This window comes from Pan paniscus, chromosome 12 (genome assembly GCF_029289425.2).
Source record: "Pan paniscus chromosome 12, NHGRI_mPanPan1-v2.0_pri, whole genome shotgun sequence".
In the NCBI taxonomy this organism is placed as follows: Eukaryota; Metazoa; Chordata; class Mammalia; order Primates; family Hominidae; genus Pan; species Pan paniscus.
Window position 1 is genome coordinate 45,688,812 of NC_073261.2, and position 25,111 is coordinate 45,713,922.

General features: G+C 37.5%; 1 protein-coding gene across 6 annotated transcripts in view; it reads right to left on the reverse strand.

Annotated features, from left to right (window-relative positions):
* Positions 1-5,338: 5,338 nt before the first annotated feature.
* CTNNA2 (catenin alpha 2) overlaps positions 5,339-25,111 on the reverse strand; it is a 1,151,703-nt gene continuing 1,131,930 nt past the window's right edge. For all 6 annotated transcript variants that reach the window (XM_014343874.4, XM_003816600.4, XM_003816599.3 and 3 more), the window contains one exon: positions 5,339-6,528. In XM_014343874.4, the coding sequence (XP_014199360.1) occupies positions 6,241-6,528 (288 nt within the window). In that variant the 3' untranslated portion in view covers positions 5,339-6,240. The remainder of the gene's footprint in view (positions 6,529-25,111) is intronic.

Below are 25,111 nucleotides of genomic sequence, written 5' to 3' on the forward strand. Positions count from 1 at the left end.
AGCTTTGGGTTTAGTTTTTAATTGTTTTCTGCCTCTTTGAGATAGAAATTCAGATTTTTGAGACTTTCTTCCTTTTTAATGTAAGCACCTGTGGCTATAATTTTCCCTTTTAGCACTGTTTTCACTTTATCCCATAAGTTTTGGTATATTTTGCTTTTATTGCCTTAAGATTTTTCTAATTTTTTGAAAATTTTTTTCCTTGACCCATTATTTAAGAGTGTGTTGCTTAACTTCCATGTGGAATTTGTGGATTTTCCTGTGTTCCATTTGCTTTTGATTTCTAGTTTCAATCCATTATGATTGAAAAATATAATTTGTATAATTTTAACATTTAAAAGTTTATTAAGACTAACTTTGTGACCTAATATATGGTCTAACTTGGAAAACAACCCATGTGCACTTGAGAAAAGTATGTGATCTGCTATTGTTGGTGGGTTGTTCTGTATATGTCTGTTGGGTCCAATTGGTCTATAGTGTAGTTCAAGTCCTCTAACTCCTTATTACTCTTCAGTCTGGTTGTTCTGTCTATTCTTGAAGATGTAGTATTGAAGTCTTATACTATTATTCTAGAATTATCTATTTCTTCCTTTAATTGGGTCAGTGTTTACTTCATATATTTAAGTGCTCTGGTGCTTGATGCATATATTTTTTATAAGTTGATACATAGTGTACATATTAGGTGCATAATGACTTTTGATACATACAATGCATAGTGATCAAATCAAGGTAATCAGCATATCCATCATTTCAAACACTTATATTTGTGTCGGGAACAATCAGAATCTCTTCAAACTTTGAAAATATATAATAAATTATTATTGACCATAGTCACTCTACAGTGCTGTAAAACACTAGAACTTATTTCTTCTATCTAGCTGTAATTTTGTATCCTTTAACCAATCCTTCCTTATTCTCTTTCTTTCCTACCTACCGTTACTAGCCTCTAGTAACCACTATTCTACTCTCAACTTCTATGAGGTCATCTCTTTTAGCTTTCGCATGTGAGTGAGAACAAGTGCACTTGTTCTTATTATGATGACATTTTCTTGGTGCAGGGACACTTTTATTATATAGAGCCCTTATTTACCTTTTGTAACAGTTTTGACTTAAAGTCCATTTTGTCAGATATTAATATAGCCACCTCTGTTCCCTTTCGGTTACTATTTTTATGGAATATCTTTCTTATTATTTCACTTTCAATCTAATGCAGTTCTTAAATCCAAAGTGAGTCTCTTGTAGACACATATACTTGAACATTTGAAAAAACAGCTACCTATGCCAATTTTGTGGATTGGCTCATCCAAGGGAAGACATTCACTCATCAGCATGGTGTGAAATCTTATGCCTTTTCAGGTCATCTCTAAACATATGTATTTACTGAGCCTCTGTGTGTTCTTCTTCCTTCTCCCAAGTCCCGGTATACACAGCTGCTTTTAAATATCCTATTTTCCTTAAGAGCCTTACTTCTGATTCTTTTCAGGACCTTAAGTCTTCTATTGTATTCCTCGGCCTCTACTCTGTTGCGTCCAGGACCCCATAGGTCTTGAATTCCCCAAAGCTTTAATGTGTTGTTGAGCCTATTGCGGCTTTCAGTGGCCTGAAACCTGATTTTCAAACTGTATCATCATTCCCAATTACTCTCTGAGTTAGGGGAGAAAGAAACTATTCCTCTAGGAAGCCACAAAACAAGGCAGAAGTTCTACTCTTTTTCTTCCATTGTAAAGGAGGAACTCATGATAGAGACAGGAGCCAGCCAAGGGTCCCTGGAGAAACCCTGATTTCAAGCCTAAAACAGCCTGAAAGCTGAAAACGCTGGACTGCTGGTTGTGGATGACACCCACACTTTCTCAACTAATTCTTTCTGAATAATGCCCACCTGCACACTGGGAGGATGGGGTGGAGCCTCGGAATTCGTGCCCTTTGCATGGGGGAGGAGCGTGGCCTTGCCTGTTCCTATGTGGTGACCTGGGATTCAATCAGTGAGGCAGGAAACCTGCTAGCAGGACTCTCTCTGGCTTTGCTGAGTTGCTCTTGCCTTTTTTTTCACCCAGTGCACTCTGCCCTACTCACCCTACAATGTGTCCACGTGCCTAAATTTTCCTGGTCGTGTGACAAGAACCTGGTCTCTTCTATAACACTAGGAATTGAGTGGCTTCCCTCCTGAACATGCCAAGGAGGGGGTGGGGGCACAAGTGAGCAGAAATGACCCCAAATTTCCTACCATGTTGAGTGTGGCTTTCTCTTGATGGACATTATCTTGGTTGCTGCAAATCCTTAACTGTTTCTAAAGTTTCCATAAAGCTATTGTGGTTAATATGTTGTTTACTTTGTGTTTCCATGAAGGAACAAGGACCTGGAGCTTCCTAGTCCACCATCTTTCTGATATTACTCCACTACTCTAGTATATTTTTACTGACATTTTTTCTATAATTTTTTTCCCTCTCATTACCTCTAAATGATGCCACAATCTTCAAGAGTAAGCACTGGCCTTTTTAATTGGATTAATATGTGATGACACAGCAATAAAAGTCAAATCACTTATGACCTATGACCAGCACATTTAGGAATTATAATTTATCAATTTGAATGACAATATTTTGGTATGCTTATTTAGCTTAGGTATTCTGCTATACACCTTATTTTATAGATCTTTATGCCTCGAGTGAATAAAAGGTGTCCTATACATAACTAATGCCCCAAAATTGATGACCATCATGATGGCATTTGTATAGTCTATTTCCCCATGGGCCCAAATCATAACCAATTGCTTACAGAGTTGACTTCTAAGAATCAAGTTGACTTCATGGTTTTCAATACTTAATGGAAAAAAAACTATAAATCTTCTGTAGATCTCTTATGATTTCCTGGATACTTTGTGTCCTTAGAAGAATATAACAGTTTTGGCTTCCAAAACATCCATCTTAGAATAGCGGGCATAGGAAACAGATTTATTTAGTTTCCTCCCATCAGGAGGATCCATCCTGCTGCAGCCAAAAATGCTTCTTTAGAAAATACCCACAAGTATTTGCTTAGGATTCTATGTTCCTCAAATATACCCTTCCAGCCCATCTTAAAATATCACTTTTTAATTATTCCTATTTTCTATTCTTTAATCTCCTTGAAGAAAGCATATACTGTAATAATTCTTTCCCCATATATAGTTATTCAAGAAGTCACTGAAAGTCATTCTGACGTTTCTATCATATATGCCTCTTCTAACTCTCAGCCCCTTTCAGCTCTCATCTCCCCACACATCATTAATTTCAGTGTCATCATCCCACTTAAAAACTCCACCTTTCCTATTGGGTAATGGTCACCCTCCTTTATGACCTCCATAGTTTAGTTTCAAACTACATCTCATCTCCACATTTATACCCCTTAATCCCCTTGATAAATCCTGTGTTCCCTCTGACTACACTTGTCTTCACATATTTAAAGTAAGCTGTTCTTCCTTGAATGTCCAATCATCACCCTTCTTGCCAAATTTGCTGATTTATAATTTTCATTCATTCAGAATGTATTTATTTTCTCATTTCCAAGTCCTGCTTCTTCCATTATTCTTACCCAGCTACTTTAGTCTTCAATGGGTTTGACTTCACTAGCATCACACAGTAATTTCTCTACCATATTCATGTGGTACTTTTGAGTACGATTTCTTGGCACATTTTTTTTGTCTATGTAATATGTTCTCAATTAGACTGTATTTTTCTTGAGGACAAGAAATTTACCAACTTCTTTATTGCTTTAATGGTTTCAACTAAGTGTCTATATTTATCTTTCTGAATAGTTACTGTTTTCCTTGATCACAAAAGCAATGATGGAAAGGATAGTGATGATGCTTACTCAGTAAGCACTGAAATCAACACACACACACACATAAACACTGTTCATAAGCATGCATTGAAACATTTAACGTTTTATAGGTCAAAGTCAAGGGCATTCTCTATATATTCCTCTGATACCTACTGGCAATTTTTCAGGATTTGCCAAGAAACTTTTAAAATTCAAAAGCTTCTTGGCTGGTCTGCAAAATATTTGACCCAATAAATAATAATGTATGAATCCAGAAAGTTAATTATGCTAATTACATTTCCTCTGGGGACTTCTGAATGGCATTGTGTTGACTCTTTCTATAGGCTCATCATCACTAGGTTGATGTACTTTTCTTTCCTGTCTTTAACCCCTTAATATTTCTATTATTTCCCTAGATCCTGTGAAGAAGGGGGGCTAAAGAGATCTTTCCATTTCTAAAGCATCTGTTAGGGAGGAGAAAAACAGAATGAGTGGCTCTTGTCAGGAAAAACTTCTCAAAAGGGTATTTTTATTGCTGTTTGGGAGAAACTCAGATTCCTTAGATCAAAAATATGCTGCCAAGAACAAGCTGTCTTTCTTTGTTCTTCAGGTCAGTGGGCAAAAATGGCATGCTGGTTTCTTGTTATGTCATGGTTATGTGCTAACAGGAAAGTCACCCATACATTTAACTAGTGGTGCGCTCAGCCTAGAACCTGGCTCAGTTAAGGCCTTCCTTAAATATCTTTGAGTGTGTGTCAGTGGCACCCTCTGAATGTTTATGCAAATTAATGAAGCAGGCTAGTTATCTGTGATCTAATGATTAGTGTTGAAAATCAGTGTACGGCTTCCGTGGTGTCTCCTCTACTGAAATGTTCTCAGTCTTGGTGGTGTTATTTTCCAGTAGTAGTAAGCAGGGGTTTGAGCAGAATCATTTCTAAATAAGATTTTAGATTAAGCTTTTTCTCCTTCCACAACTCCCTTATAGCTCCTTCCCTTTGGGATCTTGCACATAAGCTTAGGTGTTCATGACTCCCATTGTGTTATCATCACTTTGCTAAGAAAGAAACATGCATAATTACTAGAAGCCTTTTGGAGACATGGTAATGTGATAACTTGCAGGAATCATTCCAATGAGAGGAGTTTGGAGAATTCAGGTGACTATTTGGGGGCTTTTCCCCCATTTCTCAGTTCATAGCTGAAATACTATTGCCACTTTTTAGTAATGGGACAGAGGTCCTGTTTTTCCAACTTACTTAAAAGGAAAAAGTCTAAAATGAGTAAAATATTTTTAAATTAATTGGCTCTTCTATTACAAAGACTGTCATTTTTCAATGCAGTATGAAAGTGAATGAAAACAAGTGGAAAAACAAACCACAAAATAAATATGTGAACTCTAAAAATGACGATTATTTGGATATCATCTATTTTATTACTGATCTCTAAAAACCAAAACATAATGCATTTTTTAATGAATTTTCAGGAAGATGCTCTAATCTTTATTAAGTACATACTTAAAAAATTAAAAAAAGAAAACATACTTGAGATGTCAAGATTAAATGTGTTTATTTTGAGTTAGTGAATACAATGGTATATTAGATACCAGCACTCCAAGCTACACCTATGTATTTGCCTCTAACTTTCACACGTTGTCAGTTTCCTTCCCTCTAATATTCCACCACTGGGCCTTCTATTTCTAGCAAAATCATAGTTCAAATTAAAAAAAAAAAAATGAAAGCAAGATTGGTCACCGTATTGTGCTTCCAGTGCCCCCAGAAGGATTTTCATTGTCTCAAATAGATGTTTATTGTTTTCATTAAAGGGGGGAAAAAACATGATCACTAGTAATGGCACAACTAGAAGAGAGAAACAGAATGCAGATTAAAAGAAGCATTTTAGGCTGGACTAGTTAATTTCCCCTCAGTTAAAAATCGACATAATATCACGGATATAGACTTCAAGGTTAAATTGTTCAATTCGTGGGCCACACACTTAAGCGTATTGGCTAGTACATTTTTGCACTGAAACAGAAGCAATACAAGTTTTATGTTCTACCATTACACTTCCAGATTTTTCACTTATGAATATACCTGCCAACCTAATGATTCTTGCATGCATTAGAGTTTGCTTTTGTAGAGTTAAGTTTATTTTCCCCATCCCTCCCACTCCCATAAATATTGCGCCAATGCGAACTCTGTGCCCAATTTTATGAGAATGTTGCAAAGGACAGCTCTGTGCCACCTTAGTACAGGAATGTCCTGTCTCCTTCCCAGGCTACAGATGGATCAGTAGTAGTGATCTCATCTCATCTTACATGCAAACAGACACTGTTCCCTTAATTTCCCCATGCCAGAGGCATACGAGCCGGCAGGTATGCATACAAAAATGGAATTAAAAAGAAAAAGAAAGAAAGAAAAGAAAGAAAAAGCTTTCTTGTTAAAACCTATCATCCTAGAAAGAATCCATTGCTTTGAATTCACTTAAAGCCTGTACAGGCGAAATGTGTTTCTTCTGAGAACCTCGTCGAACTCGTGTCTGGAATTCTTCAGGCTTTTCTCTCTTCACAAGGGGCTTCTTCTCTGGAGCCTTCATCTTCCAAGACACAACAGGTGAGTTGACAGCTGCTGTCCCATAGACCTTCTGGTATTTGGTTGAGGCCACATAGGATGCTTTCACCGTGAGGACAACAGCATTCATCAGGTTTTTAGCTGCCTGGATAAGCGATGTGGCACTGTCCAGCTAGAGTAGGAAAAGAATGAGATACATGTGGGTTAATGGAGGCCCCAAATTCACAAATGGTGATGTACTTTCACAGTTAAAATAATGTTTTCCTTGTGCAAATAAACAGTATTGCTGAAAAGGAGCAAATTATCACAAGTTAAGGTTTTTAAAATCTCAATACAGCTAATGGCAAAGCCCTCATCTTAGCAGGTAGGAATTCCAAGGTAACAAAAGTTTTCCAAAGTAGAACATCTCATATTATTACATTAGGGTAATTAGCAATGGTGACATTTACTCAAATGTTGGACAAGCATTTGGCAGACACTAAAGAAAAAAAGTTATAAGGGGTTACCTCTCAATTTTATGGCCCAAGAAATGGAAGTATCTATCTATAGGCTATTTCTGTATCTTGAGCTCAGGGTTGGTGAGGATACAGTCATTTAGGCAGAAGAACAATCCATGGGTGTTCTTGCTTCTATGAGGTGTTAATTGAGCTCGGAGTATCAATTTAACTATTAACAGGTCCTCAGTATACCTTCTATATAAATACTGATACTTATGTCAGGATCTCATAGCATTCAGTGAGACCTTCTCATCCATGCATTAATGAAATATTCAGTATTTACTATGTGCCAAATACTATTATGAGAAATTTGTATTTTCCCACTTAGCTCTTGTTAACAAGCCTATAATATAGGCATTATCGTCATGCCCTTTTAGAATGAGAGAGCTGATACATGCAGAGGTCCAGTAACTAGCACAGGTTTTAGTCTTTAAAGATACTACTCATCTGTACTGTCACCTTGTTGGATAGGATGGCTTTTAAAAATGCCAAGACAAGTCACAACTTGAGAATAGGTTTAGAGGCCCATCACCAGACTTTCAGGCCAGGAATATTTTGGGTTACCTTTTTTCTGTCTTTAAGTAGTTAGTGTGGTATGTACTGTATACTAGATCATTCAATATCTTCTTCAACCTTCTTGCTTCACTGCCCGCATCACAGATGCTGGGGTTACGTCTCAATGTTATAGCGCAACCAATGGAAGTACCTATTTATCTATACACTATTTCTATATCCTGAGCTCAGGATTGGTGAGGCTCAAAAATGCATTTCCTAGACTCTCCATCAGCCAGGATTCTACATGTGAGCTAGTGAAAGAAAAGAATTAACAGCTGAACTGCAAATATCATTCCAGCCTCAGAGATGTTTGAGCATAGTCTGATCTTTCATCAAACTTCTTGTAACATCAACTAATGAAATATATCAATTACAGTTAACTGAAGGAAGCAAAGATGTTCCTAAGTATGCTGTTCCTAGTTGTAGAGATTATTTGTTGTGTAGCCTGTAATTCATGAACTTCATGAACTGTAGCTGCATTAAGCCTTCTGGTGGCTAGGTGACTAAGAAAGTGTTTAAACTGAGAGACTGTAAATCTTATGGTTCTTCCATCTGACGTGACTGGCATTCACTTTAGCTTCGTGTCATTTCTTATTAACAAAATATGTCCCATGCAGTATTGAGGTTATCAGAAGTTGTATCTAACACAACTGTGATACTGTTCCTTTGGCTGCTTTTTGTTCCATATCCCTTATTTAAGCTAAATTAATGTTGCGCTGTGTTTTTTAAAATGTCAATCAAATGAGCTCAATTTTTCCATCACCAGAAAAGCTTGTAGTCTGACCATTGGGGAAAACAATGGAAGATGTTTTATATAATTGCTTTGTGAATTAACTCAACCAAATGGATGGAGTAACCCACTTACTTGATCACTTCTATTATGCCATACAAAATGCACGTAAACCAAAATCACTGCTGAACCCCATACTCTTTCGTTTATACAGCCCAAATTTCTAAAGATAGCTAAGGAAAAGCAAACTCTAGGTTATTCATGTTAACAAGAGAGAAGCCAAGCATGAATTAGTGGGGTGATTCTCAAAGCCTAGTCCCTGAGGTGCAACAGCATCAGCATCACCCGGGAATCTGTTAGAAATCGCATTTATCAGGCCCAATCCAAAACTTACTGAATCAAAACCTTGCAATCTTTGTTTTAACTAGCTAGCCATCCAGGAGGTTCTGATACTTGCCAAAGTTTGAGAACCACTGGATTAATGAAACCTAAAGACTGTCTTGATGGTTTACTTTATCCAGTGATTTCAGGACTTCCGTCATACACAAGTTTGGTAATATCATAGCCAGTTATCTCACAGGAATTTTACTTTTTCGTCTTTCCCATCTTACCCCCAGGTAGAAGTGTAAATAATGAAGGACAGAGATGAGACAGCAAAATGTTGGGAACAATCAGGAACAGATAAGTCACGGTTTCTTTAGAAGCTAAATACCTAACACCTTTGGCCAATGCACAGTTCTCTGTAAGTCTGTCAGGTTTCAAAAATGAGTAATGTTAATTCATAAAATTAGTTAATTCTATCGCATGCTATGAGTAAATAAAGGGTAAAATATGACAGGGACGTTTCATTGATTTGCTTTGGGCAACAGAATTAGTAGAAATAGAACAAGATGATATTGCTATTGTATTATTAAATGGTCCCCAAAGAGTGAGTCTTGGGAGAATTGAGTTGATCTGAAGAGAAGGGATTACAAGTAAATTTGGAGATTTTTACCACAGATTCCATTTTCAAATAGATGGTGTTTAATTCTGCAGCAAAAATATGAGAGCCTGTCTCTTCTTCAGAACCCCTTTGCCTTTCAAACCTGATGCAGGAATCCTGTAAATAAACTTAATACACTGTTTGAGAGTGAGATAGCTTTGAAATATAAAGCCAAGAATTTTATTCAAGCCACCTGCTAAGGCAGATCTTGAATTTGCAGCAAGGTAAAGTGAGTAGGTGAGAGATCCTGCCAACTGAACTGGAACAAATATTTCCACAAACAATAAGCCCAATTTAAAGTTAATACAAAATTTGACTTTTTAAAAAAGTTGAATTTCCAGAGGTTACATTTTGCCCTTTTCTGTAGATGCACTTTCATGATTTAGATCATTATCAGCACAATCACAATTCTTTCCAATTTAAAAATGGGTTTCTTTATGCCTTTCCAAGATGGTGCCAAAACTCTGCTTTCCAATTGGCAAGGTTGGCTAAAACTTCACTTCCTAAAGAAAAGATATTAGAATAAAGCTGCATGGCAAGAGTTTTTAAATACCAAGTTTAGGAACATTTATTTAACATAGTTGCATTCTATTTTGTGACTTATTGTAATGATGGCGTTTTCAACAAGATAGGTAAGTGAATATGTATAAGTGAAGTTTTCATAATAATCAAAGTTCAGTGAGCACTTACTAGACGCCTGACATTGAGTCCTTTTAATTGTGTGATTTAATTTTCAAAAATTCTCGAAGTAGGAATGATTATTACTCCCCATTTAATAAGTGAGGAAGTTGAAGCTTAGGGAGGTAACGTAAGTTGTTGTCCCTGCAGTCATTGGCAAAGTAGGGATTAGGACCAGTACTATCTCTCTCCAAAGCCCACTCATCTGAACCCCACCATGGAGCAATGTTCCCCCGAAGCATCACTTGATCTCTCAGGTCTTGTATTTTAGTTATTGCCTATCCAAAATGAACTCTTTTCTACTAATGAACAGGCTGGAAGCCTGTCCCCTAAACCTGGCAACATCCTTTTAACATCATGGCTATGTCTGATAAGTGCTTCATCTCTCACAATCTGTGATTCTTAGTCTCATCCTCATAGCCCAAATCCTTGCTGACTATAGCCTCTGGCCTCAGGTATGTTGCTGCCCAGAGCTCAGCCCTTCCTTGTTCTTCCTGGCCTTGAGTCACCCTTATGGAAATAAATAGACACTGGAAACTGATCTCTGCTAATTTGTCTTGGATTTGCTCCATTATTCTGAAGCACATTTATACTAGGCAGGGCTCAGCTACTCTTATTAGTCATCTAATCCTTTACCTGGTCCAGTCTTGCTAGTTTTAAAATGGCCTCAAAAATCAACCACCTCTCAGCCCTTCCTCAAGCTGACCTGAATTACAGTGACAGGCCTTTTCAGCAGAAAGACATATCCATCTTTTCCTGGTTAAGGGCCTTTTACATTCCTATAGGCTATCCCATTAAGTTCCTGTATCTAACCTAAGAGAAACTGCTTATTTTCAGCTAGTTTAAAAACAAGGGCATACATTTAACAAATTAGACCATGTGCTGTTTTCTGAACTAGTTCCCTGAGTTTTGTTTATTTCATTCTATCTCACAACCAGCCCTGAGACAAGGCTTGACCAATTGAGACTTAGAAGCAAATAGCTTGCCCATTATCACACTGCTAACATGTGGTGAAGCCAAGATGTAAACCCAGGCCATCTAACCACTGAGCCCATGATCTTACCATTCCTCCATGCTATTTCCCAGAGCCATCCAGAGCAGATGAATCCTCAGCCCTCAAAATCTACCAAGATCTGCTACACTCATTCTCCCTATTCCATCCCATAGGTATCTGCTGTCCCTAACCACAGGAAATTAGACTTCTGCTAATTATTATGATTCTTTTAAAACATCAAAATACTATGTTTAAAAGAAAACAGATGTTTCCTCCCATCTTGTGCTATTACAGTCCATGAAAAGCAAATAGGGGCAGGAGAGCTGTTTTATAGGCCTTTCTATAGGACATTGTCTTTTTTTCCCCTGCCTCTATTCCTACTCTTCTTAATACCACTCAACTTCTAAAAGATTTCTGTTCCCTATACTCTCCTCATTTTGTGTTTTGAATGGGCAGAAAGACTGGAGCAAAGACTTACCTGAATTGTGATTCTTCCATTTATCGATATTTGTGCAGCCTAATTCCTTATATCACCAAAGCTGAAGAACATCGTAATAAGTATTTGAAAGGACTCTTGCTACAGCTTATGTTATCAACTGAATATTTCTGAAAGCCTATGTCCTTAGCTGCATGCTACTTCATTCAAACAGGACTTATGCTGCAACAGGTGTTCAGTTTCAACAGAAACAGAATTCGACTGCAGAAGTCAACCACATTCTTTCAAAGGAAAGTGCAACTACACCTCTTGAAATGTTGAATTATCACTGACTTTTTATCCTCCAGTCTATCCCTACATTTTTCCATCTACACATCATCCAAGTATTTCTTCAGACACCTACTGAATACTTTCTGCCAACTACTGTGCTTAAGTGTTGGGTATAGAAACACAAATAGACATAAGCACTGAAAGACAAGAGCTCACAATACAATGAGAAAAATAGACACAAACTAAAGGTTTTAACACTGTATGACAGTGTTTTAGTAGGATGCGAGATGCTAAATGAACAAAAGGAATAGCAATTTACCTTGAGTCAAGTAGGGATAGGAGAGGGGAAACAGCTTCATTGTGGGCATGATATCTAAACACTCTTTAATAAGAGGTTGTTGGTGACTGAATGGTTAACAGTGACGAGGAAGGACAATTCTCAAATACCTAACTAGTCCAACTTAGTATACATCAATGCTCTCAACCTAGATTGCGGAAATAAAAAGGATGTTGAAGTGCTACAATGCTGAGTATAACTTTGGACATACTGAGTTTGAGGTGTGTATGTTACATCTAGGTGATTTATCAGAGGTCCAGTTGTATTTATCGGAGTAAATATTTAAAAAATCATGTTTTGCTTATATTGATCTTCCCAATTGTTTCATGTAGGGTGATGTTCTGCATACTGTAGGTGTATAACATGTTTGATTTTGTCCTTTCATATTCCTTACTGTTTTTACAAAGATTAAATCCATACACAAAAGTTCAATAAATTTACCAAAAAATTTCTCAGAATAAGACCTTTAAAATCAATATTAATATCCTTTTAATAATCTAAGATATAACATCATCAACAAGTATTTTACTTGAATAGAAAATAACCTTCCTTGGTTAAGTAGGGAATAGTTAAGTAATTAGCAATCTTTTACCCTTCAGGATGGTGAACTTCCTGAGGTAAGATAGAAATAAAATAAATGCTATTTTGTAACAGCTTGCTTTAAAAACAAATAATAGTATTGTCAAAAGTGAAAAATAATATAAAACAAGTAGGGGACACATTGCAGATGACATGACATAGAAAATGTCTTAGAATGTTAACTTGTGGAGGCCGGGCATACGATTAAAGAAGAGAATTAGGATTTGACTGTGTGTTCTGAATTCATATATTTACAATATGCATGGAGAGAGAGAGAGATCAATTTTCACATTGTATGTCTTTTTTCAAAAAAGCTGATCATCTACTAACAAAAATTAATGAAACATAAATGGCAGTTCATGAAAATCCAAAGCACAAAGCAATCTGTCATTGGATTAAAAATAATGCAAATGTCATGGGACTGCTGGCTAAGCTAAATAGAATAAAATAAGCCAAATCCATTTGGAAGGTGATTTTGAAATAAAAGAACTGAGATGTTTGCTTTGATTACTTCAAATGGCTTAGAAATGCCTGGAAGAAGGAACCAGTTCCATTTGGGCCTTGCTATTTTATTTTCATTATTGTAAGTCAGAGCCAATAACACTAATGAGTTTGATAATGCTAAAATATTTCCCTAAATATGTGTAAGGTCCACTTTAGCCTTTTGTAATATTTTAAAATGGGAATAACATAGCTTTAACATTTAAGAACAAGAACGATTTTAAGGGGGTTGTTCTGAACATGTTCAGACCTAGAGTAGGTTTTCAGGGGGGGAAGTTGTGATGGGAGAATTGGCAATAAATTGAAAGCAAACACCTCAAGGAAACTGGAATCTTTCCACTGGAGCTGGTCATTTATTTATATTTAAACTGTTATCTCCCTCAAAGGAGTCACATATTGCTTGCAAGGAAAAAAAAATTTTGCTACAAGTCAGCTTTGCTGTTAATGAATTAGAGGTTAGAAACCCAGAGCATTGGAGCCTATTATCCTCCAAGAAGAACATTTCATGTTTTTAAAATCCATGAGGCTTTGAAGAGCTATTTGATGTCCTTAGAAACTGTGACACGTTTGAAATACCTTGAAATATCTGCGTACATTTTCCAGAGTCTATATCAATAACACTTTTTAAAAACCTCTAGAAAGTCCAGGGTAATAAATAACTCAAGCAAACAAAGACATGGTGAAAAGGTTCAGCCTAATCGCATCTTTTCCCACTTAAGTTATCTCAGAATGTTTGTATGTTCACAGAAAGACATTTCCTTGATAGCAAGCTCTCATTTCTGTGTTGGAGTCTACTCACTCTTTCTCATCAAACAAATTCTCATCCATAGTGTCCATGGCAGGCATTATTAATCACTCAGGCACCTTGCTCCTTCAGAATCTGCTAAGTAGTGTGGGAAAGGAAACTTATTTACCTCCCAAGAGCAGACATTTTAACAGGGTTGTCCAAAAAAACTTGATTCTGTTTATGGCACAGAATCAATACAATATGGTCATCCATTGTATCACGACTTCTGTATTTGAATTGTTTGATTTCTATTGTTTGTTAGCTATCAAATATTGTCTGATACTGACTTTTTTGTTTTTTTGTTTTTTTTTAGATGTTATCTCACTGTCACCCAGGCTGGAGTGCAGTGGCACAATCTCGGCTCACTGCAACCTCCGCCTACCGGGTTCAAGCGATTCTCCTGCCTCAGCCTCCTGAGTAGCTGGGATTACAGATGTGTGCCACCATGCCTGGCTAATTTGTGTATTTTTAGTAGAGATGGGGGTTTCACCATGTTGGTCAGACTGGTCTTGAACTCCTGACCTCATCTGCCCACCTCGACCTCCCAAAGTGCTGGAATTACAGGCATGAGCCACCGCCCCCGGCCGACAAATATTTTTATCTAAAGGATGTTGCATTTACGCTTTTATTTCCACAGCTGATTTTACAGACATATTGTGCACTTTTTTGTACTAATACCATATTATGAGTTGCTAGTTAATGAAATCATTAAGGAGAAGATTTAAGTATTAACAGAAATGCAAAACATTTTGGGGATGATTTTAAATCAGGTGATAAAAATTGGTTGCATATTTTAACAAGGAAGGATGGTGTTAGAGGTAAAAGTGGACCATCACAGATATGTTGTATTTATTGTTAAACACACACACACATATCAAGGCTGGGCATGGTGGTTCATGCCTATAATCCCAGCATTTTAGGAGGTCGAGGTGGGTGGGTCACTTGAGGTCAGGAGATCGAGACCAGTCTGACCAACATGGTGAAACCCCATCTCTACCAAAAATACAAAAATTAGCCAGGCATGGTGGCAGGTGCCTGTAATCTCAACTACTGGGGAGGCTGAGGCAGGAGAATCACTTGAACCCAGGAGGCGGAGGTTGTAGTGAGCTGAGATGGAGCCACTGCACTCCACCCTGGGTGACAGAAAGAGACTGTGTCTCAAAACAAACAAAACCACATTAAAAGAGTTAATATTACAACACATACTGATCCTTGATAAGTGAAATTCTGTGCGATAACTCCTAAAGAGTTTCAAATTCCATTTGATAACAGGATCTTGTAAAGCAAATATTTTACAGCTCTAAGTAGTGGATCAATTACACAGAAAAGAGGACAAGAGGTCTGTTATCTTTTCTTCAGGGCTTCCTTAAGTAATGCCAGAGAACCAGCCAGTGCTGAAGGCCAGTTGTGAGGAAATCTGTATGGAATGGCTCAAGATTAAATTGGCAAAGACCTTGGCAGAAAGGCTAAGAAAAAATTCTCCACAGCCTTGCTGAGAAATTTACCACTTGGCTCTTTGGTAACTTTCTCAACTGGACATATTTGTGTCTTCATTTTTAATTCATTTAGGTAGGTAGTAGTGCTTCATAGTCGGCCAGTCCACTGATTAACTGTCTTCATTTGCATTTTTTCAATTATGGGTAAGTAAACCTTGGGGAGGCCCATGAAATCTTAATTATAGTCAACAAATTTCCTAAATATGGCTTAGAGCCATTTTTTTTTCTGACCAATAAAGGTGAAACAAACAGTTTTTGCTCAACCCAAAACAAGGCATTCTTTCTAACATGGAAATCTCAAAGATAAGTGGGAGTACTGACAGGTTGGCCCTTGGAAAGTTAGGAACAGGGCCACCTGTTTATCCAGGTAGTCCTCACCTTCTTTTCCTATACTTACTCTTTCCTTGCCTTCCTTTCAGCACCCTCCCTTATCCCAACCCTTCAGGATCTCCTGCCAGAGACCTCTAAGTTATTGGTTTCCACGTAACAAAAAAATCATGAGGAATTATGCAACAAAGAGAAGAGCCAATGGGCTTTCAGGCCCCCCCCCCCCATAATTGGGAAATATTCTTGGGCAGACAGTCCTTATGTCACATGAATACATAAGGCATTAACTGTTGATCTTGTCTCTGATTCTGTGCATCAGCATGTCTTGACCACCCAAGGTTTATGTCTCATAAATAATTATGCAAGGAGCTAAGCCTCCTTTTTGCCTTACCGATAGGAGAGCCAGCTAGCAGAGCATCACTACCTTTGATCCCTCTATTTCTACCCTTCTCCATCCCTAGGTGGTATCATCATGACCAGAAGACAAATGTAAGAGGAACAATTATCTAGGAACCCATGAGAAATATGTTTTCATAAAATGGATCAAAGTCACTAAATGACCCCACCCTTTCTGAACTGCCTAACCTTGTATGAACATGGTATCTGCTGCTAAGTACTGAAGACCATTTAATAACTTGCAACATGGCTCCTACCCTCCAGCATGCAATGCATAATCACTGAGAGAAAAGTAGACTAGAAGAGTCAAAGGCTGCGGTTTGGGTGCAGGTTGGTGGAGTACTATGCCTGGAAAATTAGCAAAATCTGAAGATCTGGAACGATCCTTCCTCATTCTTTCACTTCTCTTCTCATCTAAGCCCTAGGAGCTATGTCCTAATGTGGCATTATTCATATGTTGGGGGAAGTAAACACCCATGCAGCCTGTGATCCTCTCCTCATCAGGTGTATGGAAATAACTAGTCAAAGGCTCTGTTGCTACCGAGGTCCAGGATGAGGAGAGAGCAGAGAGATTCCGTTCCCAGTGAATGTTTGCTGCCTCTCCTTGGGACCCCAGCCCCTTTTGTTCATGTGATCACCTCTTCCCCACCTCTTTCTTCCTCTCCTGTGCACTCTCTGTCACTGGTAATTCATTCTTACATGCATGTTTTCATCTCTCCTACTGAGGGAAACCTGGACTCTAGACTTAAAGCCTAATAAGTTCAAACCTTGACTGGATGGATCACTAACTACACGATCCTGAACAACCACTAAACTTACCTCTACCTCATAAAAGTTCTTTAAAATTAAAAATGAAAACAGCACTTTCTAGTATTATAAAGCATTAAATAAGATAATGCCACTGAAGTTGAGTGCCTGGCACATGGTAAGCCCTTAATACATCTCAGCTTTTATTATTACTATGACCCATCTTTCCTTAAATCACCAGGTGAGTCCAAATATGGTCTTATAAAATTTATGTTTCTCTTTTCCTACATCTTCATCCTTCTTTTCCTTTCAAAGTTTCCCCCATTCAGCATTTTAGACTTCTTTAAACTCTCTTCTTACTGAAGCTACCACCATCTTGGCTTGGTCTCAGTGCCTGAATATTACAGTTTTAGGGATAAGGAATGGAGAAGTTCATGAGGGGAATAGGAAAATACCAACACTTATGTATCTTTTCTAGCACTATTGAATCCTTTAGATGGAATAAAGGGGTAGTCAAGACTGAGTGCAAGAAAACATACGAATTTTATGTAAAAATGTGACACCTAAAATATCTAAGAACATTTAGGACTTGGTAAGGAATATTGATAATAGAGAGTCAAGGTGGCTCTAATAGAAGGTGGAGAAAAGGCAATCTAGCCTGGGAAGCTGATGTTTAAACATGTAATTTGGGAAGCATCAAAATAAATAGTCTATATAAAATATTTTAAATAGTCTATATAAAATATTTTATATGACCACTTCAAGGACCTTAAATTCCCCAAATTCCAGCTATTCATTTTGGTTAAGAATATCATTTATAAATATCTCATATTAAAAACCAAATGGTGTTACCTGGTAAAGGATGACACCACCTTACCTCATTCGATTCTGAGGTATACACTGTTAGACCCCAGCTGAGATCCCTCACTACCCCTAAAAGGGAGCCCCTTCTTGTTTGGAAGTGCCTACCAAACACTGAAGGCCAAATCTCCCAAAGCTCTGTGTTTATCTCCTTTGAAACACAAACACTTGGGTTCTCTAGCATTGTTTCCTAAATCTCTAACTGTATTTTGTTACAAAGTGGGTTATAAATGCATAATTTTTAATCTTTTATTCGGTCTTAAACCACTGAAGCCAGCACCTGCCATCTCCAACTAAGACTGACCTTATCTCAGCATCTAAGTCTACCAATAAATTCCCAGTTTTGAATCTACATATTCTTTAGGATTACTTGAAAATCTTATCCAACTAGCTTTCCAGAACATAAGCACAACAATCTTGCTGCCTTTGGTCCTGCTCTGCACACATTTACTAACCAAATAAAGTAGCAAATGGCAGGTTATATGAAAAGACCTTCCAAAGAACAAATCCAAGGTTATTGAAAAGGACAGTGCCTGGGCTAATGGGTGTAAAAGCCAGGAAAAGGAAAGAAGATATATGTAAAAAAAAAAAATAGCAATGGGCATCCTTAAGACAACCCATACTTGTCAATGCTCTAAGCCCTTTCTAGAACCAATAAAACAAGGATGATTAGTGTGTGACACATTTACTGTCATTTCTTCATTGGTATCCTTAACAGATATGCCCAATCAATCAGGTCCTTTTTTTCTACTGATCCTAGCCATGGTCTTAGCATTCTTCTCAACACATAGCTCAGTCAAACACTAGCAATTGATGAGAGTTAGCAATCAACATAAAACCATTTACCATATCCAGTGTGGGCCTTCTAACTAACAGAAGTGCACAGGAGAGGGCTATGATTTGACTCATGTCACCTGTGCAATCATTGCTCCAATTAAGTGTATATTAATATCACTTCTACCTCTAATATAATTTCTCCTCACATAATTCATAAAGAATGAGCTCTTAACTATAGCACAGAAAATTGAAGTAAAATGTTAGACACATATGTAGCTATATAAAATAATTCACTACATTGACCTAAAATTTCAACTCTTTTTTCATTACAGAAATTAGAAGTAAGAGGAAATGCTATCATCATTTAAGGGCTCATAAGAGGTCTTTAGTATAATAGTTTAAAAATCAGTAATTTTAACTAGATTAGTTTCAAATTTGAGCAGTTGATCCATGGATTTTTAATAATTGAACTTTTTTTTTCTGTCTTCTTTAAAATATTTTTTTGAGTTGACACAGAATAATGCCCTCCAAATCATTTTCTTTTTTCCTGGTCACTGCTTTTTCCATTGTGAGCTGTAAATCCACCACTAACATTAACACACATTCAAATAATTTTCAAATGATTACTGTGTACACGATCACAGATGCAGGCAGGGGTTTTCTATTACTTTTAACAATGAGTTGTAACCATTCTATTATCTATCTTCCATCTAAATTATACTTCAGGTTCTTGCAAGAGTTATCTTCACAAAGACCACCTCTTGACATGAAGAGAATGATCTAAGCATCTGTAAGCCTTTTCTTGTAGACTGTTCCCAACCTTCCAGAGACAGTGAGAGCTCTATGATTAACTCCACCCTTGCCCCTAACCTGACCCTCGTGCATGCCTCTTCATCTCAGTTATTGGCAACACAGTTCTTCCCAATGCTTTGGTTAAACACCCAGAATCTTATGCTACACCTGTTTTCTCCAACTCAACATCTAATCTGCCATCATGTCCTGTCAGCAATATTTTCAAAACATATCTATTACTTGACCTCTTTTCATCTTCTTCACTCTTATCCACTTGGCCAACTTATCAGAACCTCTTACTGGCTTGTTACAAAAGCTTCCCATAACTAGTTTCCTTGCTTCCCACCCTTTACCCCGTTTATTCTCAAATGGAAGCCAGAACGATCCTGTTACATGAACTCAATATCACTTATCTTATCAACAACCTTGAGTGGCTTCCCAATCACAGACTGAGTTAAATCCAAATCTATCAAAATGGTCTTCACATGGGGCCCAATACTTCTGATTTTGCTCTCATTAACTCAATTCCTAAATACTGGTTTCTTGTTTACTGCTCAGAAAGACCAGTCATGTTTGCAATGTAAGGCCTTAGCGCTATTTCTTCTGCCTAGAAAACTCTTCCCCACCTGAGATACCTGTAAGGCTTGCTCCCTCACATCCATCTGAACTTTATCCAAATATCAGCATCTTGGTGAAAACTACCCAAGCCATACTTTTCAAATTGCAGCTCCATTTACATCCTCATGCCTTAATTTGCCATTCTTTCTCTATTTTAATATTCTTATATACTCATATTTTTATGTTTCTTGTTCACCACCTCCCATTATATCCCAAACATCTAAAACAGTGCCTAGCATATGAGTCCTCCATAAATATTTGCCGAGATGTTGAAGCATTGTAATTTTATGGGTGGGGAAATAGGACGTGAAAGGCTTGTCCAAAGACACAAAGCTAGGGCACAATGCCTAGTTCAGTATCCATTCTTACTACCTATTCATTCTTGCAAATACATGAGATTGACAGGAGAGTAAAATTTGGAGAAATAAAAGAGAAAGTAAACTTTAGCCAAATTGCAATACGTATCTATGTCCTCTTCCTCTTACTGTACCTTGCATGTAAGCATTTCAAGATCAGTCTTTGCTCAAAAGACAGCCACAATTTAAAAACCATCTCCTCCATTAATAGCACCAGCATCTAAGAGGCACAGAATTATATGTTTGCTAGGTATAGTGCTGGTGCCTTAATAAATTAATCTTCATAACATGTACAAGTTGAATACCATCATTCCTGCTTTATATATGAGAAAACCGAAATAGAGAAAAGTTAACTTTTTTTGGTCTACTTGAAGGCTCATAAAATTCATTTCTGGGTAGAACATGCAGTCTTCTTTGACCAGGCAGATCTACCATAGGCTTTTCCTGCCCTAAGTCTTTATTCCTGGCTATTGATGCCATTTATGTGGAGGGAAACATGCCTTATGATGTGTTTTAACTGTTCACAAGCGTGAGTCGTGTGACGAAGCAGTAATGAGGTGAACTTCCTTAAGCCATAAGGGGAGAAAAGTTGTACAAACTCCCAATCTTGCAATCAGGATTCACCTGAGATATGAATTAGTCAAATTGCAGGGAACATCATCTTCCACTTTTTCATTTTCTTGCCAGCAACCAAAAAAGCTGTCTACATGTTCACAGAAAACTTGATTAAATACAACTTCTAATTCTCCTTATCCCTAAACGTTATATACCACTTATTTATCAAAAAATTTAAAAACTTTTACAACATAATCTTTTAATGTGTCATGCAGCACACACCACGAAATGATGTGAGGCTGATAATATAATTTATAAGAACCTAATACATATTACCTGTTGTCATCTATACCATCTGAAACATGCTATTCCCTGTATTTCTTGTTCAACCACTAGTCTACAGAGCACAGAGATACCAGCACCATCCTTACACTGCACAAAGCACAAGATAATACATTAGAGAAACTGGCTCTAAGTCTTGGCTGTCCCACTTACTGGCTGTGAAAGTTTGGACACTCTGTAATCTCTTTGAGTTTCTATTTTTTCAACTGTAAAAGGGGGTTAATAACAATATACTTTTGTGAGTTATTCTGAGGTCCAAGTGAGAAAATAAAATACTTGTTAAATTTTAGAGAAGTCTGTGACTATAAAAGATTATTACATCACCTCTGGGTACCTTTGGGAAGTTCTTTTGGGATCTTCATTTTAATTTATTAGAACTCCTTGGTGCCTCAGTCCCAGGGTCTTGGCTCCACAGGAGAGGGTATTCCAACAGATGACCAGCATAGCATGAGGGCATGATAAGCCCTAGCAAAACAAGAGAAAAGTACTTCTCAAAGAAGTTTTCTTCTTCTACCTGAAGTAGTCGTGGGGTAGCCTAGTTACGATCTTATTTTTTTCCAGTTACAGAGAATGGTCAGGAAATACAGTTTCCAAACTACAGAACACAGGAAACATGCTTGGGGCCCTTAAATTTGGCTTTGGAGTGCAGCACAAAAAGACAAAGAAATTCAACCAAAAAATGAAGGTAGACCATTCTTACAATAGGAGCTGTCAGCTCATTGATGAGCCTGTCCTTGGTGATTCCACCTTAAATCTGGTTGCCATTTATTCTGGAATCAAATCTTTAGTTACTTATTTACTGCATTGTCCTCCAAGACTTTGTGTGCGTGTGTTGGGGTGGGGGGGGGGTCATGTTGCCATAGCTAGATTTCTGAGTCTTTATGAATAAGTAGCTTCTTGCCCCCCTTTACTGGTATGCTGGTATGTTCTCCACTAAGGCTAGAACCACATAAATCATGCTGGGATTCGCTGTACAAATGGAGATTATGGATGGTCTGTTCTGTGAAGGATTCTCTTATGTTTCCTTGGTGCAGGCTGCCCCTGAACATCAATTATTTATCAGTCAGCTGGTCTTATGCATCAATTTAATAATCAATAAAAGTTGATTAGCACTTCTCTATTGGTTAATATACTTTATTTTTTTTCCAGATTCAAAACATATTGACCCTCCCAACCAATTAGATCTCTCCTATATGCTACTATCACTTAATTCTCAACAACAACAACAAAAAAAAGTACTACATCACTTTAGGCACATCATTCTACAGATAGGAAACTGAGGCTTAGGGAGGAAGAACTTGCTAGCTAATAGACAATTACCAGGGATTCAAGCGCATGACCTGTGTCCTCAGGTATAGTGCATTTATCAATATACCACAGTTCCAACTGCCTTTAAATAAAAGATGAAATAAAGGGCATTTAAGGTGGTTCTCCTAATAAGCCAGGATACTTCTCCATATAGGTGCCTGCCAGGGCTTGGCCTAATTGGAACCTTCTAGTCTGTTTCTCCTGGAGTGAATGTACTTCAGGGAAAATTCAGCAAAAGCGCCAAAGGGTTCCCTTCAATCTAAAACTGGAAATATCATCTCTTTGGTCCAACAAAGAGCCTCCATGGATGGACAACATATTGTCTGTTCCCTTGCAACGAGGCTGAGTTATACAAGAAACTTTCAAAACAACAGACTAAAGGAATCGAATCCTCAGCGGACTGGAAATGCATAATAGTGTTGCTAAAAAAAAATAAGAAAAAATTAGTGGTTTCTTTGAAAGAAAGCCTCAAGTTCATGCAATTGGAAAACTTCTTTGAAAAAAAAGTACTACCTTTAACTTCCAATAAGATGACAACTTTTAACCAAGGAACAAAGATAAACATTAAAGGGCTGGAGATGGTATGATACAGTATCTTGTACCTACTAAAAATCATGCTTAATATTAAGATGAAAGTTTCCTCATGGCACAATTGCTATCTTAGAGTCCCTGTGAATCTAGCCTTTGACAAAGTTAAATCACCTCCATATTTATTACAAGATGTAAAGGTTGCATCATTATTCCTTTACCTGATACATTAAAAAATGCCAGGAAAAATTCTTCAATTATGCCAAAGATATATCTTTGAAAGAAAGCATGATTTCTGTTATATCTGAAGTCACTGCCTGTTACAGTTCTCCAATTTTCTTTTAAAAAACGAATGCTAAGCCATGCAACTTCTTCAGCTTCTACCTACAACTTGCTTAGTTTTAAGGGCTCACCCAGCACTAATTTCAACATGGCAGAGTTACTCATCATCATAATATATATTAACAAACACAGAAGCAATTTGAATCTCAAGGGGATCCTTAGCCTTATGTTCTTAACATTATTACAATGATTATTTTAACTATCACTTTAGTTTTTTCTTATTTTTTAAAATGTAGTTACTCATTCTCTCACCATGTAAAAATTTTATTTTAACTAATTATTTTTATTTATTTATTTTTGAGACGGAGTCTTGCTCCGTTGCCAGGCTGGAGCGTAGCGGCGCAATCTCGGCTCACTGCAACCTCCACCTCTTGGGTTCAAGCGATTCTCCTGCCTCAGTCTCCCAAGTAGCTGGGATTACAGGCATGCCCCACCATGCCCAGCTAATTTTTTTATTTTTAGTAGAGACGGGGTTTTACCATGTTGGCCAGTATGGTCTTGATCTCTTGAGTTTGTGATCCACCCGCCTCGGCCTCCCAAAGTGCTGGGATTACAGGCATGAGCAAAAATTTTAAAATGTACAGAGAGACTAGGTAAATATGTAATGACATATGAAAAGGTTTTCTAAAAAAGCGGTATGAAAACAATTGTTTTAACTTCAATACTCTTGTTTGTAAAAAGTAAGAAGTGAAAGCCATTTTACCTTGTTTAAACTTTTATTTCAGATAATATTTTCACTGAAACCCTTAATTACCGTTGGGAATAGAAATACATAAGCTCTAAGACAGGAAGATTTGGGGATAACCAGGCAAAGAGGTAGATCTAGACCTTTGTACTTTGTAGGAAGGTTATGTCTAGAGGATTACTGTGGTGGGCTCTCAGGGGCCTGACTTTTAGAGAAGTGTACCTCCACCCACTGACACCTGGCTGGAAACGAGGTTGGCAGCTAAATCTGGAACTATCTTATCTGCCATCTTCCACCCTTCCAGAGGGAAGACTTGAAAGGCTCCATTTAAAGCAGTATGTTTATCCTAGGTGAAAGGTCAAGATTTCAACAGTCCTATGGTTCTCATCTAGGGGTAATTTTGCCACCCACTCCAGGATACGTTCAGCAAAGTTTGGAGATGTTTGTGATTATCACTACTGGAGAAAAAAAGTTGCTACAGGCATCTAGTTGGGAGAAGCCAAAGATGTTCTTAAACATCCTACAGTGGATAACTACAACAAGCTCCCTATAGTAAAGAATTATCCAAACGAGGCTAGACTGAACCAGCCTAAAGAAGCAAACCCAGTTTTCCTAGAAAAGGGACTAGGAAAGGGATTAAACTGTCTGGAGAAATTCTCACTATAGCCTATAGGTTTCTCTTTCCTCCACTTCCTAGACCAGTGTTTTTTAAAAGTGTGATCCATGAATCATCTGTATCAGAAAGATTTAGGAATAAAATACAGATTCCTGATCCCTTCTCAGAGCTGAGTTTCAGAACTGTGGATTTCAGGAATCTCCATTTTGGTTGGCTACCCATGAGATTCATTTTACAGAGTGAAATGTGACAATCACTATTTCACTTCTATTGAGGTTATTCCTTTCTGTATTTTCAACTATCCCCTCTCTGTCGGTGATTCCTCAAGGACTCCCAGTGACAAAAGAATGCAATCTTGATGACAGCAGAGACCTTGATTCCTTGGTTGCTCACTGCTGTTATGTCCAGCACCTTCCTTGGGGTAGACATGATATAAGAACCGGAGGGCACCAATATTATCCAAAAGACTATATAGTCTTTTGTGGGGAGAGAAGATAACAAAAAATGCCTACTCATTTATTTAGTACACCTACATTCTGGACCCTGTGCTAAATGTATGGTGCACATCAATACCATTAATCCTAACAATAACTCAATGAAGTAGATACTAATATCATTTTCACTTTACAGCTGAGAAGATGGGGCTCAGAGAAGTGAGGCAAC